This window comes from Larimichthys crocea, chromosome XII, assembly GCF_000972845.2.
Source record: "Larimichthys crocea isolate SSNF chromosome XII, L_crocea_2.0, whole genome shotgun sequence".
In the NCBI taxonomy this organism is placed as follows: Eukaryota; Metazoa; Chordata; class Actinopteri; family Sciaenidae; genus Larimichthys; species Larimichthys crocea.
This window is the reverse complement of record NC_040022.1, coordinates 2,801,849-2,818,609: the sequence shown is the minus strand read 5'-3', so window position 1 is coordinate 2,818,609 and position 16,761 is coordinate 2,801,849. Positions and strand designations below refer to the sequence as shown.

Here is a 16,761-nt window from a genome sequence, read left to right as displayed (position 1 = left end):
GCGGAAGACGAGTATAGTACGTTTAGTTTACTGTACAAAATGCGTGAAAAAGGGTGTATAAAAGGTTGTGATTAGGTTTTCCGCCTTCAAAAAACATGTATAATAATTGTAAAACTTACTCGCGGCTTTCGTTTATTGCGGGTTATTTTTAGAACGTTCCTCCCCGAGATAAATAAGGGGGAACCACTCTAAACTAGACAATATTAATCTTAGTGCTACTCCAAGAATAAACGTTTGTAGTGCAGCTGACAACAGAGGGAAAAGTGAGTGAGATTAAAAAAAATAATTCCTTCGGTTGTACATGAGTACCTCGTTACACTTTATATAATCTTACGTATGTCACATTGAACAAAATGAGGTACTGTACACCCGTTACTGCAATAACTGCCAATACAACAAGTTTTCTCATTCTTCTTAATGACACAGCGCATTTGAACTTATATCATAATAACTTTTGTGCCATGAATGCAATGAGTTATTATATTATTCTCTGGGTATGGTATAAAAAAATCTTAATATAATAACCTGGAGCTCAATAATGTAATAATATATAAAAACTATTTTTTGGCAATAAAGTGTTACCACTTTAATGACACCTCTTTTTGCTTGTTTGCCTCTTTCAAATATTCCAAGTTAAACTTGACCCCACAGGACACACCGCACAACATCATACATGTTCAAAAAGCGTAGGAAAGAAGTTATACACAGACTAATTATTTCTTATGTATATATTATGAACTATTAGTAACCTTTTGAAGCTTTGTCCTCTAATGCAGAGGACCATTTGTTTTAATTACAAATCTCAACTTGAATTAAACATCTTACGTCACTTTATTAGGCAGACTTGATTCATTAAACCCTGTTATGACTGTTCATTCCTCTGTCCTCCAATGTATATGTAACCAAATCTGGACCCTGCACACTCAGAGAGAATGATGACAACGACAATGGATGAAACTCCATGACAAAATGAAATGGCCTGAACAATTCTAAAACAAAGAGAAAGGTAACATATTAATGAAGAATGAGTGTAGATAAACATAATAATAATTACTATTATTATTATTTATTTTATATCTCCACTTTATGATTCTAATGTTCTACATCCCAGTTTACATGTTAATTCCTTCTTACAGAGTCAGTGAAGATTCCGAGGAGAGGAGATCAACAAACTGAAAAGAAATGAAAAAACTGTTGGTAGACTTCCCTTCAAGACAAACTATCAACAGAGTTGACACCAGCAGGATTTTCTTAATTGGTCCACTCTGAAACTGGACCATGACACATGTGAGAAAATCTTAGCTCATACTTTTCTTCGAGGTTGATGACTGATGTTAGGACCTACCACAGCCAGCTTATTCCTGAAAGGGGACAAGAAAGCCTGAGGATGCGGCCAGTCAAATTCCTGTTCCAGGTTTGACGATGTTGAGACAATGGTACCGGACTTAGATGTATATTTCTGCACCAGAGTTAAACCTCTGATCAGTCAACAAACAGACCTCATGTGGCATCCAATGGGACGTCAAATGGCAGTATTTCATGCTCAGACAGCTTTTTTAAAGCAGAACATGATACAAAGCTCATTCACCATGTCAGGACGCCTTACCTCTGCTTGTTCCCTGACCAGGTCATATGGATGTTGCGTGCTCTGTGGACATTCAGACAAATAAAAAAAACAGGAAGCTAGCTTAAAATGAAGGGGGACGATTCAAACATTGTTACCATGACGAGCATGCCCATCTGCCAAGCGAGGACACCATGGTGTCATTCTCGCCTGGGTTCATTATCTCTGTCTAATCTCAGCTGATGAACCACTTTGATCAAACGACCGTCACCAACACCTTTTCCACAGAAGACTTTGCCCAGGTAGCACCCAAGTCTCGTCCTTTGCGGATGGAGTGGCTAGACGATTGCCTGGTATGCCCTTCTGGACCAACCCAAATGGATGCTTTCAAGATGTGTTGCCTTCTGTATTTATGGTGCTTGCTCTGTTGATTGAAAAACAGTGATATACTGACTAAAAAATCTTCAGTTAACTGTTGTTCTTGTATCCAACTATGGAAAATAAAGGCCCCAGAAAAGTAGTTACAGTTATCTCAAAACATTTAAGTCTCCGAAGCCTCTCATTATTCTCATTGCTGACTTATGACTGTGTACAGTTCAGATGAAAAAGGGAAACTACAAACTGGGCTAAAAGGACAAAAAAACCACCCAGCTGTTTCTGAGAACCTGAAAGATCACGAAGAAACATTTTGTCTGGACCCATGCATCCTCAAGCTTGAAACCATGGGTTGCAGTCTCTGGAATCCAGTGGATGAATGAATGAAAAATGCCGCCACAGGTCCTGGCCCAAACTGGGAAAATCTGTGCCTATCGAAACTAGTAGATTTGTTTCAGGGGATGGATTTTTCAAAATCCAAGATAAATTTCCTTTCCATGTCAAAGGTCAAACTGTCTCGTGGCAAGAATGGAGCAGAATAAACAAAGAACTGCTATCACCCAAAGGCACATTGAGATGGAGAACTGTCGAAAAACAACCGACAATGACCATACGACAACATCCAACAGAAGAAAGCTTCCAGCCGTGAATGATGAAGTGTTCATTGAAAGCCTCTCTCTTTAAAGTAAACAACAGGACAAAGAGTTATTTTCCTGCAATGGCTTCCGATTCTTAATAGATGCCCTCTGCCCAGGTGAATCTCTCTTCAATTATTCAAAGCTATTATAAAAGTGGGTCTGAGGTCTTGGCTTTGAAGCAAGAAACCATGACAAATTGATCAATAAAAAAGCAAGCAAACTGAGGCTTGATTACCTATCAGCAAACTTTACAGTAGCAACGTTTGGTTTGGAGCCACATCTTAGAGAATGCGGACACATCTATGAAGCCCACAATCTCCTGCAGGAACACACAAGGGGAGTGACAGACTGACGGGTTTAGAATCCAGGGGGGAGCTGGCTGCAGAGCTGTATGATCTCAGGAATTCCGGATGGAGCTTGATGGATGGTGTGATGCAGTCATGTGCCTGTAACATGCTTCTATCGTCTTTTATATGAAGTCATCAAGAAACTGTGCGACAAAAAGTTTTGTTTTGTCAGTTTTAGGCGTTACAAAAGCAGTTGGGAAAACAAACATGCTGATGTACAGTTTTGGTTTTACCAGTTTGCAGTGAGTGCTGGCAGGGTGCACACGTGTGCATTCATGCCCACTGATCAAGTGTCAGAGGAGATCAAGATACACTTCAGTTTCGATCTGTTTCTAGTGGTGGACACTGAAGGACTGCGTGCTCTTGAGGCTGGTAAAACCCCAGTCTTCCCCATGCAATGAATGGAACATTGTTGTTGTCTGGAACCTACATTGATCAACATCTTGGAGAAAAATCCAGCTGACCCATGCAAGATGTTATGCAGATTGTTGTTCCAGGCTTTCATGCGGATGAAGCACGTCAACCTCTCTCCAGTGTGTGTTTGTTCACCAAATGTTACAGATGTGCAGCTGCAGAGAAAAAACATGGAACGGAAGAGACGCCTGCAAGAAAAATGGCCGAAGATGGCTCAAATAGCTGCAAAAGAAAGAGGATTTGTGATGCTGAGTGCTTCAGTGATGTCATTGCATTGATGTGCAAAAAGATGTGAAATCTTTTGCCCAACTATGGGAGGGAAGTTCCACGATGGCTCCCTCAAATACAGGTTATTATCTGAGAGGTCCAGGGAGCTGACGACACTTCATCTTCTCTAAAAGCTTCACAGTCAGCTTGCGATTAATTACTCTTCACAGTTCAAAAGCAAAATTTCATGATCTGTGGAATGCCCTGTTGAATGAAAAACTTTTTTTTTAGTTTCAAAAAATCCACACTTTGAGTGCAGGTACGACAAAAACTTGAGGTCCAGTAATGGGAACTGGACCTGGCCCTGTGAGGAGCACAACATGTTGACCATTTGAAAACCAGCTTCCATACCGAAATTGAAACTGGAAAAACTTGACAACGTGTACTCAGTCTCTTAATGGCAAAAATGAGCACACACATATGAAGACAGAAATTAAAAACGATATGACAGTTACCTTCTTATGCGAAAGTGATAAAGAAATGTTGGTTCAGTGGAAATGGCGCTTTGAAAACAAAATCACAGAGTTTCATGATGGCACGTGAGAGGATGTAAAAGAAAACTGGACGAAGTTATCCAGCAGAGGAGTGCTTGTAAAAAGTTTGATGACAAGAAGGACAGAGTTTGAGAACAAGTGCTTACTAAAGAGTAAAGCGCTGCTCGTCCAGTTAAAAAAACACAAGGCAAAAGATGAGAGTGAACTGAAAAAACAGTTTGCTCTGTTTCGGAGAGGCTGGTTAGCGACATAACAGGAGATACAAAACCTATTGAGGATATTAACTTGGGACGAAGGTCAGTCAACTAGCCTTCAAGCCATCTGCGGTTTGAATGGTCTCTTATAGGCTGAATCCCAACAAGAGTGCAACTACAAAAACATATCAGAGCTTGGTGATTACAGTCTAGATTACGTTATCCTCACAAAAAAAAAAACGTGTTGTGGTCGGGAATAAAAACTTCCACATGAGGCGGCAGCACACGATCTTTCATCTCATTAGAACTGTTGAAGACCGTTTCCCTTGGTTTAATTAGAGCAAACCTGTAGCTACAAGAGGTACCGTTCATCTTAATACAAAGAAGTGTTCAACAAGACAAGAGAAACAAATGAGGATTTGAATCACCCAGTTTAAATTATGCTCTGAAGAAGGAGACGTTCACAGTTGATCTCGTACTGTAGTGTTTGACAAAAGTGAGGAGCTTGGCTTTCAGAGTCCAACAAGAAATTCAAAATGTAAGAACGATGCACTCACTTATTTGAACCACCAGAAAAACACAATCTTACAACATTTCAGAAGCTTATGCAAGGAAACTCATATGATGGTGTGTTGGAGAACTGATATGTAGAAACTGAAGAGTTCCCACTTATGAGGCTGTCTGTAAAGACTGCCATTGATCTTGGCTGGAGCGATGAAGTGAGATGGCCAGCCATTCAGTGGTAACGGTGAATTGGAGAAATGTCCTTGAAGTCATGGCAGAGAAAGAGGCCTTAAAGGTTTTATCACCTACATTCCAACGCCCACGGAAGCAAGCGTAGAAACTTTTTATCAACGAGGAGAAAGAAATACATCTTCACAGAGAACAAAGTATTGAAGCACAGAAAATTACTCAAGGAAAAATGTTGAGGAGACCATCAAAACAACTTGTGCGAAGACATTTCTTTCCGCAACAAGATGAAGTCACAATTCAGAAAGGAGAAAAAGAAGACGAAGAAAGAGAAAAGGGGGAAGGGGAACAAGAAACAGAAAAAACCAAAAACCCAACGCAAAAACAACTGAAAACTGTGGGTGGAGAAATTTTTTCAGTTCACAACAGGGCTGTCGTAAAATTGGACACCATTTCTTTTGAAAATTTCAATGACATAAACAATTTTGGACTTTCTTAAAGAGCGATAGAGTAGAAAGGCCCTTGAATGCATTTATCAAGGAGATCAGCAGCCCTCCAATTGGATTAAGAGAATGAATTCAGGCATGCAGCGGAATCAGATCCTCATCGATCAGCGTGTAACTGCGGCTGGGAAACCAGTCAATCCTCTGTTGCAGTGTTTGTACCACACTGTCAAAAGATCCACCTCCTTGACAACCACAATGTGCCTTTTCATCGCTCATGGGATTCAAGGATGGCACTTTGAGGACACCAGATGGAACTCGGTTCTCTATTTCTGCACAACCTTTAGTTGCAAGTTGCTGACGTTTCTTTTTTTTTTTTAAAACCCCGTTATGATTCAGATGGAGTTATCCTTTTCAAGCGTATCACAAAGCTGGAGGAGGGAGTATGCTTCATGGGGCGGCTTTACTCCTGCTGGGTCCAGCTGACCTCCGGCACCTGGTTTTGTTATGTCGCTTTCAACCGCCGGCTTGAAGAGCACCCTCATTACATTTTCCAATTTCCATGGCAGCGGCGCCCCTCCCTCCTGAGTGGCGAAAACTACCGTCACAAGAAGCCTTCCAACGGTCTGGCTGACCTGATTCAAATCACCGGGATCCCGAAAACACTGAAGTTTCACCAAAACTGGTTGTAAATTGTTCAAAAGAAATTGAGATTTTTATTCTAACTTGCCATTTACTTGTGGCTCTAAGAACAACACTGAGGTTGACACTGTTTATAATTTGATCAATTATGTCATGGCCTGTTTTTACATCTATCCTAGTGTTGTAGTACAACATTGAGTAGTATAGTATTTTTTCAAAAATGGCCTGTGTGTGTAATACAAATGATGTGTTTTGTAGCCCTTAAACTGATACCCCATGCTGAATCTAAGTATCATAATCATTTAGGTTCTTTATTGTTTTTGTTTGCTTCATTTTATTACAAGATTAAGAGATGAATGGAATGCATTATGTGAATCTTTCCGGGGGGATTTGGTTTTCACATACGTTTCAGATATTATGGGAACAATTTTGATTTAGGTATTATTTCACATTTAACATTTTACTTTATATGAACATCTAAACAGCTAGACATAGTTATGTTAGAGTATTGGTTTCTTCCCATTAGATGGGCTATTGTCTTAAGTTTTAGGTTTCAAAGAGGAAAGAATGGGTCGGATGTTTGCCTCTTAGCTTGTGTCAGAAGTGTATATAAATTCAACTCATTTGGTATATGCAGCCATAAATTTTTATTTTTACTTTTTTTCTGTAATTATAGTTGTCATTAAAAGGACCTTATAAACATGGCTAACACATGTTTTGCAATTTTTAAAAATGTAGTATCAATATATCTCGTATCTTTTTATTTCAAATTTTTACGGTTTTGAGTGCAATTATCGTAAACATACATTCATAGACTGGCTGTGAATCATACAGGTCATATGTCTGAGATTGATTATTGAACAAAGTCAAAATTCAAAAGAAAAAGTTGTGCGAAGTGACACGTTTGTAAACAATGTGTTTTTGTTTTAGTTGTATCTGTGTCTAAAAATCATCTGAAAATCATTCTTATTTAACCAAACATTTTTTATATTCATATTTATTTGTATGTTTCATCAGAGTTGTATTCAACAGGTTTTACACTATCTATAGTTTTGCAATGTTATTTTTATTTTGCCCATATTCGAATTGGTTGTGATGTGTATTGACCCTCCATATCAATCAATATATAGAAACATATAAGTGTGAAGAAAAAAATTCTGATCTTTTCTTTTCCTTTTTTCTTTGTGTTTTGTTCGTTATTGTTTAGCATTCTTTCTGTAGAAGGTCTGTTGTAGTGAATAATGATGGTTATATACAAATAAATCTTCATCATACTGAAAAGACCATGTTTCTCTGTCTCAATTTAAATTAAACCTTAAGACCTTGACATGACCCACAGAGCATTTCTGACAGATAGTGGTAATTTGAACACAATCTAATAGTCCATCCCAGGGGGGCATCGGAGCCAGCAGGATAAATACAAAACCCGGCAAAGAAAACCCAAACAAGATCCATTTCGAATTCAAACCATTTTCTATTCTTGTTGCCAACAGGGACTTTTTTCAAATAAAGTACATTCAATTGCTGAAGATCTACAACTCTTAAAGATGAAACATTTCTCACAATAAACGGACCATTCTCCAAAGTCTTGTTTTTAACCAAAGTGACAAACACAGAGTGCGTGTGTGGACAGCGTTTGGTCTCTTAGCAGATTTTTGAAGGAAGCAGTTTGAAGTTCCTGTGATCTGATGTAGCTGAGACGTCCATGCCCTCCCCGTTTGGGCAAACTGGGACCTTCTTGTCATCAGGAAGCTCCACTCCTCAAAACCCCTTTGGTCCCATTCAGCTTTGAACACAAAGCTGGGAATACAAAAATAGCAAAGGATAACATTTTCAAATTCTTTCGTACGAAAATCCTAAACTCTCCAAACAAAAACCCAAAAACTTGTGTGTGGCTAAATATCTTCGTTGGGTGGATAAATGGACACTTCGATGCGCCTTTCAAAAACGAATTATCAGCTGAACAATCTTCCACTTCCTCCACTCAGATTCCTCACTTGACTCTGTGCCTCTCTGTAAAGGGGTTATGTGATTCCGTTATCATCGCCCCACAACAGCGATCCTTTGAGTTACAAACAAGAAGGTTCCATCCCGTGTATCGTGGACAACGAGGGTTAAAGTGCATTGCCAAGTTGTCTGGATCAGAGCCCGACGCGTCGATCTGGAATCTGAGCGGATCCGAGGATTCTCAGTCAGTTTACCGTAGTTAATTATTGGATGGTTGCACAGCTAAGAACAACACACAGTTAATGTAAGGCATTATAATAAATGTGTTTTTTCTCCAAATGTTTTTTAAATTTTCACCGCAGCTAACAGAATGAATCACCATAGATATCAATATATTTTTTATTAAGAGGCTAATATAAAATAAATGTGATTATGTTGGATAGCCCTTACTCTCAGCATCATGCAGAAAAACCACCCTTTTACTTTCAGTGATCTCCCGTCTCAGAACCACCTTCTTTCAATTCAAGTTGCTGAGAAAAGAAACAGAGCGGGCAGACAGTCAGTTTCATTAGAATTAAGGTTTACTGGGATCATAATATAATGTGGCAGACTTGGTGCACACTTCTAGGGTACATTATATAACTACGCAGTTGCACTTACCCATGCCTCATTTGGCTACTGGTGTTGGTGAAACAGTCCTGGAGCTAATGGAAGCTGTAGGAAGAAGGGTGACACAGAGAGCAGACTTCTGTCCCTGGAAAAAAAAAGTAAGTACGCATGACTGTGAAGTTTACACTTACTTTATAATGTAGCACACAATGTTTAATCAAGGATTTTATTATGTCACAGTGGGACCTATTCCTCATCATGTTTAATCAAGTCGTTATTCAATGCAGAGGCACTGCTCTGTTTTTAATCACTGGCTTGCTGAAGTTCATTTTGCAAAATAACGATAAAACTAGATCATAGAAACAAGGTTGGCGTAAGGATGCTATGTATCTGTGTTTTGTTTTAATGAATCATCTGAAAATCATCTTTAACATTTCATGTACTGATATTATATCGATAAATAGTTATATTTATAGAGCATTATTTTATTTGTTTTCCGTAAGAGTTGTTATATTTCAAACAGTTTTACACTTTATCTATAGTTTTGAATGTTTTTTTTTTTGTGCATAATTTTAATAGCAGTGAAAACTCCTGATTTTTCATACGCTGGTGGATTTATATATTACACGACTCGCATAAAAAAGTTTTATATAAGATTGATAACACAGTTAATAAATATCCCGTGTGCTCCTACTGAAGAAGTGGAGTTAAATAAAGTATCAGTGAAAAAGCGGGAAAGATAGTTTTTCACAACATCAACTTCCGCCTACTTGGCCGGAAGTGAGAGCAAAAAAGTAAACAAAGAAATTTAAAGATAATTCCCACTCTAATAGCGAGAGACTTTTTAAAAGCTGTTTTCGTTTTTATGCCTGTTTTGTATTATATCTCTAATTATTACTAATATTCGTTTAACATTTTAAATATTTATTTATTAATTTCTACTTTCGCTCACTATTAATTGAAGTACACACCGGGAAGGATGGTCCTTGTGCTATACAGCTCTACATTGACGCTACCTTGGACTTGAATTTAATGTGGCTGCTGTTCTTCACTGTGGCCCGCCAGCGGTCAGTGAAGACTCCTGATTTTTTTTTAATTCTTCACGCTGCGTGATTTATATATCACGGGACAGCAATAAACAAAGGTTTATGTAAGATGATAAAAAAAGTTAATAATATCCGTTGTACTCCTTAGAAGATGTGGAGTTAAAATTAAAATGTGTCAACGTGGAAAAAAGATAATTTTTCTCACTAATAAAACTTCCCCCATACCCACTGCTCGGAGTGAGCAACAAATGTAAACAAAGAAATTTAAGATAATTCCCATAAAAGGAAGAGGGGGGGGGGGGGGGGGGGGGTGGGTGGGGTGAATTTTTCAAAACATGCTGTTTCGGTTGATTTTTTATGCTGTATATATCCCTAATTTTACTAATCATTTTGAATCATTTTTAAGATTTATTATTAATTGTACTTTTCGCTAAATTCCTATTAATTTGGAAAAGTTACCCACGGAAGTGGATAGTGGCTATAAGTCTACATTGACGCTAACTTGACAAATGTAATGTGTTGGTTTCTTCACTGTGGCGCCAGAGGGCAGTGAAGACTCCTGATTGTAAATACGTGTGTGGATTATATATCACAGACCAGCATTAAAAAAGGTTTATATAAGATGAGTAAACAACGTTAATTAAATATCTGTTGTACTCCTACAGACGACTTGTGGAGTTAAATAAATGTGACAGTGAAAAAAGACATTAGTTTTTCACAAACCAACAATTCCGCTGCAATGCCGCGAATTGCCCCAAACCCAAAGAAAGTAAACAACGAAAATTTAAGATCATTCCCACTAAAGAAGCTACACTTTTTAAACGCTGTTTTCGTTTTTTTTTTATTTTTTATGCCTTAGGATATATATTTAATTTTTACTAACTCATTTTCTAATCATTTTTCTTATTTCTTTATTAATTTTTACCCCTCTTCAGCGACCTGCACTGGCTGCTGTATCTGCCAGCATAAACACAACGCTGTGAAGCTCGCCTACCCAACCACCTCCGGCGATTCTGCCCTCCTGGACTATCTTCCAGCGGCTTTTACTAAAGGCTCCGTCCCGACCAGGGCGTTACCGCTCCGCCCCTATCAAAACCGTTCTAGTTGTTGACCATCGCCTCTGCGCAAAGCGGAGGTACTTCTAACTCTGCTCTGTTGGGCGTCCGCCAACAATGGTGGGAATGACCGACCAGTGGCTACAAGAACAGCATACATCCGGGCCAGCCCTGTTTAAAAAAACTTGTACAACCTTTCTGTTTTCGAGAATGCTTTCTGCTAAACAAAACTACAATACTCTGTGCTTCCTTAACCTTTATCAGCTTCTGTCTCCTCGTAAGTCGGGGGGTGGCCGCTTTGCGATAAAAGCGTCTGCTATGCAAGTAATGTAATGTACGTTACTATTTGTCTACTATTATTTTGAAAGTACTCAACGGACGTGCTCGTGTGTTAGGCGTCTTACATTGCCCTCTAGTGACGACTTTAATGTGTTGCTTGTTCCTCATGTGGCCGCAGATGGGCAGTGTAGGACTCTGATTGTTAATACGCTGCTGGATTATATCTATCACCGGCAGCTAAAATAGGTTTATATTAGCTGCTTAAACAAAGTTTAATAAATATCCGTTGTACTTCCTACAAGAAGAATGTGGAGTTAAATAACTGGTTCAGTGAAAAAATATTAGTTTCTCAAACAATTAACAAACTTCGCCTACACTGCCGGAAGTGAGCAAATGAAAGAAAATAACGAGCAGCTGTCAGTGGATCAGGTATTTAACATTATTCTCCTGAAGGAATAATTTTCGAAGTCGTTTCGTTTTTTTTATGGCCCCGTACGCGACATTTTATGATAATACTGACTGGTGCCATTTTGTTAAAGGTACAACTCGTTTTTTTTACGTATTTAATGTTTGCAGCTAGCAGAGTAGCCAAGCGTAAGCGCATTTTGCTGTCTCTTGACTTATGATTACAACAGAAACGCTGCACGTAGTTCGTTCGTTAGTTGTTTTTCCGCCTATGTAGGACGTCTCCTCGGTTAACTGTCGCATTTAACTCACCTGACTGGATACAGCAGCAGTCTGTCAGCAGCTGTTTGTCCAGCAGAGCTGATTTACACGAACACATGATAGTGTCTGACGTGTATTAGAAATTCAAGGATTCCATCACCATTCTAGTGCAACCACACAGTCACAACCTGACTCTGTTTGACCATAATTAGATTTTAGTTATGCGTTGCTGCTGTTCATCTGTCTCCTTCCCCCAATGTCGCTCGGGTCGCCCGATGGTTTCTGCTGTTTAAAAGGAATTTTTCTGTACTGTACAAGTGTCATTGAGATAACTTTTGTTGCTATGGCGATGTATAGATTACAATTGAATTGAAACCCGGCTGCTATGAAAAAAACGGTTGATTCAAATCTATGCGATACAGGATTCCAGCAGACTCGACAGAGCTTCAGCTGAGAAGAGGCAGCTGTTCAATACATCAACATAATGAGTTCTGTGTAATCTCCAACAGGTTTTTACAGACGACGGCGGTGAGGGACACTATCCTGCGACTGTCACAGACAGGGAATGAATTGGAGGGGAAAACGGAGTTACAGTTGTGTTTTCCTTTTCTGATCTCAGCGTGTGTTTGGTGTTGTATTAACTGGGGGGAACGCTTTATAAAATCAAAAACCACGTTTTAGACTGAGGGCTCACCCAGTCCTTAAACATGGCTAAGTGTGTAGGATTCAAACCTTCTGATATGAACTCTCCCATCCTTATCAAACTAACTGATTTGTAAAGTTTAAGAGCTTTATATTTAATTATTGTTATACTCCGTGTATCATGTTTTCTCTTCAACAGGGGAAGGGAATCAAACCAGTACCTGGTACTGTGTGTATGAAGAAAAGAGGTAATAACCTTATTTGGATCAGCATTGTTGGCGGAGCACAGTATTGTCCTGTTCTACACTGTTCCATGGTAAGGTACTAGCCACTAACAATCAATTGACCACAGTGACTGCCTGAACGTTTCCGTATGTTTCAAGTTTCAAAAACTTTACAAATGTCGAGAACACATGGAAAGTCCTGACTTTATGACATTATTACGTGTGCCTTTATCAGGTTTATTTTATTTTCACTTTATTCCGATTGTATTTGCATTTGGTGAGTGTATATTAATTCACCTTGCTCTCATTTAATGTGATATTATTTAGATAAATTGGTGCCCCACTGTGTTTGTTGATCCTCATTTGGTGAGTTTATCTTGATGTTTCTTGGCCCGGACACCTCTAAAATAGACAATATTAATCTTAGTGTGATCCAATGAATAAACAGTGTAGTGCAGCTGAAACAGAGGGAAAGGTGAGATTTAAAAAAATAATAATAATTCTGTTGTACATGATTACCTAGTACACTTTATACATCTTACGTATGTCACATTGAACAAAAGAGTTAATGTACAACCGTTAATGCAATAACTGCCAATAACAAGTTTTCCATTCTTAATGTAACAGCGATTCTGAACTAATATCATAATAACTTTTGTGCATAATGCAATGAGTTATTATATTATTAACTGGGTATAAAAAAATCCTTAATATAATAACTGGAGCCAATAATGTAATAATATATAAAAACTATTTTTTGCAATAAAGTGTTGCACTTTAATGACACCTATTTTTGCTGTTGCCTCTTTCAAATATTCAAGTTTAAAAACTTGACCACACAGACACACCGCACACATCATACATGTTCAAAAAGGAGTAGGAAGAAGTATACACAGACAATTAGTCTTATGTCATATATTATGAAATATATACCTTTTTGAAGATCTTTGTCCTCTAATGCAGAGACCATTTGTTTTAATTACAAATTCTCACCTTGAATTAAACATATTTAAGTCATTTTATTAGGCAGACTTATTCAATAACCCTGTTATGAATGTTCATTACTCTGTCCCTCAATGTATATGTAAACCAAATCTGACTCCTGAACACTCAGAGAAGAATGATGACAACACGACAATGGAATGAAAATCCATGAAAATGAAAATGGCCTGAACAATCTACAACTAAAGAGAAAGGTAACATATTAATGAAGAATTGAGTTGTAGAATAACAATAATAATAATATTTAACTGTCAACAAGAACTTATTATGCTCATAACATTACACTTACAGTGGACATAATTAATGAAAAACATATATTGGTTCAATAGCACATTGCTCTGACCCTTTTCATAATAAAGTTTTATATTATCCTACTTCACTTACTTTAGATATGGATGTGGGAGAAGACAAGGATACGGTAAGAAACTATTTTAATTTACAGGATCTTCAAGACTATTTACTTTATATCTCACTGTATGATGTTATAATGTTCTACATGCAGTACATTTTCATTTACTTATTTACAGCAGTCAGTGCAGATTTCTGAAGAGATCAACAAGAAGAAACAACATCAAAGAGAAACTGAAAAACTGTTTGGTAGACTTCACCTTCAAGACAAACATCAACAGAAGTTCACACCAGCAGAGTTTCTTAAAATTGGTCCACCTCTGAAACTGGAGGATGACACATGTGAGAAAGATCTAGCTCATACTTTTCTTCAGAGGTTGATGATGTTAGACTACAGAGCCAGATATATTCCTGTAAGACAAGACAGCCCTGAGGTGAGCCTGTCAAATCCTGTTCCAGTGTTTGACGATGTTGAGACAGATGACAGCGACTTAGATGCTCTATATAGCACCAGTGTAGAATCTGATCAGTCAAAACAGACTCATGTGCATCCAATGGACGTTCAAATGGCAGTATTTCACTGCTCAGACAGCTTTTTAAAGCAGAACATGATTACAAAGCTATCACAATGTCAGTACGCCTTACCTTTGCTTGTTCCTGACCCAGTCACTATGGATGTTGAGTGTCCTCTGTGGACATTCAGACAAATAAAAAAAACATGGAAGATACCTAAAACTGAAGACGATTCAAACATTGTTACCATGAAGAGTATGCCCATCTGCGAAGCTGAGACACCCATGGTGTCATTTCTCCGCCTGGGTTCATTATCTCTGTCTAAATCTCAGCTGATGAACACTTTGATCAACGACCGTCACAACACCTTCTTCCACAGAAACTGCCCAGGTAGCACCAAGTCTCGTCATTTGATGGATGGAGTGGTAGAGATTGCCTGGTACTGCCCTTCTGGAAAACCCAATGATGCTTTCACTGACTGTGTTGCCTTCTGTAATCTTCATGGTGATGCTCTGTTGATTGAAAAACAACGTGATATACTGACTAAAAAATCTTCAGTTAATGTTGTTCTTGTACCAACTCTGGAAAAAGGCCATGAAAGTATTACAGTTATCTCAAAACATTTAAAGTCTCCGAAGCCTCTCATTATTCTCATTGCTGATGATGACTGTGATACAGTTCAGATGAAAAAGGGAAAATACAAACTGGGCCTAAAAGACAAAAACCAATCAGATGTTTCTGAAGAACTGAAAAGAATCATGAGAAACATTTTGTCTGGACCACATGCATCCTTCAAGCTTGAAACCATGGCTGATGTCTCTGGAATCAAAGTGGATGAAAATGACACAGTCTGCCAAACTGGAAAATCTGCTGCTATGAAAATAGTAGATTTGTTTCAGGGGATGGATGTTTCAAAGATCAAAGATACATTTCTTCCATGTCAAGGCAAACTGTGGCAAGAATGGAGCAGAATAAACAAAGAACTGTATCACCTCAAAGGACACATTGAGATGGAGAAATGTGAAAAACAACACGAACAATTGACAATACGACAAAATCAACAGAAAGCTTCCAGCAGTGAACTGATGAAGTTGTTCATTGAAAGCCTCTCATCTTTAAAGTCAACAGACAAAGAGTATTTCCTGAAATGGATTCAGATCTTAATAGATGCCCTCTGCACAGGTGATCTCTCTTCAATTCTTCAAAGCTATGATAAAAAGTGGTCTGAGGTCTTGACTTTGAAGAAGAACAATGACAAATCTGATCAATTAAAAAGCAAGCAAACTGAGCTTGATCAAATATCAGCAAAACTACAGTCAGCAACGTTTGGTTTGGAGCACATCTTTAGAGAAATGGGACAAATCTATGAAGCCCACAAATCTCTGCAGGAACACACAAGGGGGGGACAGACTGACTGGGTTAAATATCCAGAGCTGGCTGCAGAGCTGATGATCTCAGGACATCCAATGGAGCTGATGGATGGTGATGCAGGTCATGTGCCTTTAACATGGATCTCTAGTCTTTTAGATGAAGTCATCAAGAAACTGGGCAACAAGAAAGTTTTTGTTTTGTCAGTCTTAGGCGTACAAAGCAGTGGAAAATCAACTATGCTGAATGCCATGTTTGGTTTACAGTTTGCAGTGAGTGCTGGCAGGTGCACCAGGGGTGCCTTCATGCAACTGATCAAAGTGTCAGAGGAGATCAAGACAAACTTTCAGTTTGACTATGTTCTAGTGATGGACACTGAAGGACTGCGTGATCTTGAGTTGGCAGGTAACACCAGTCTTCACCATGACAATGAACTGGCAACATTTGTTGTTGGTCTGGGAAACATGACATTGATAAACATCTTTGGAGAGAATCCAGCTGACATGCAAGATGTTCTGCAGATTGTTGTTCAGGCTTTCATGAGGATGAAGGAAGTCAAACTTTCTCCAAGTTGTGTGTTTGTTCACCAAAATGTTACAGATGTTGCAGCTGCAGAGAAAAACATGGATGGAAAGAGACGCCTGCAAGAAAAACTGGACGAGATGGCCCAACTAGCTGCAAAAGAAGAGGATTGTGATGCTGAGTGCTTCAGTGATGTCATTGCATTTGATGTGCAACAAGATGTGAAATACTTTGCCCAACTATGGGAGGGAAGTCCACCTATGGCTCCTCCAAATCCAGGTTATACTGAGAGCATCCAGGAACTGAAGAACTTCATCCTCTCTAAAGCTTCACACTCAGCTGGGATTACTCTCTCACAGTTCAAAAGCAAAATTCATGATCTGTGGAATGCCCTGTTGAATGAAAACTTTGTTTTCAGTTTCAAAAACACACTTGAAGTTGCAGTGTACAGAAAACTTGAGATCCAGTATGG

At 38.6% G+C, this 16,761-nt stretch overlaps 1 protein-coding gene across 6 annotated transcripts in view; it reads left to right on the top strand.

Moving 5' to 3' along the window:
- The window catches only part of LOC104940175 (interferon-induced very large GTPase 1), a 93,004-nt gene that overhangs the window by 33,703 nt on the left and 42,540 nt on the right, over positions 1-16,761 (top strand). Inside the window, exon 11 of one of the 6 annotated variants that reach the window (XM_027285828.1) lies at positions 13,928-13,956. The exons of the other annotated variants lie outside the window; for them this stretch is intronic. Coding sequence (XP_027141629.1) covers positions 13,928-13,956 — 29 coding nt within the window. The remainder of the gene's footprint in view (positions 1-13,927; positions 13,957-16,761) is intronic. 6 annotated transcript variants of the gene reach the window in all.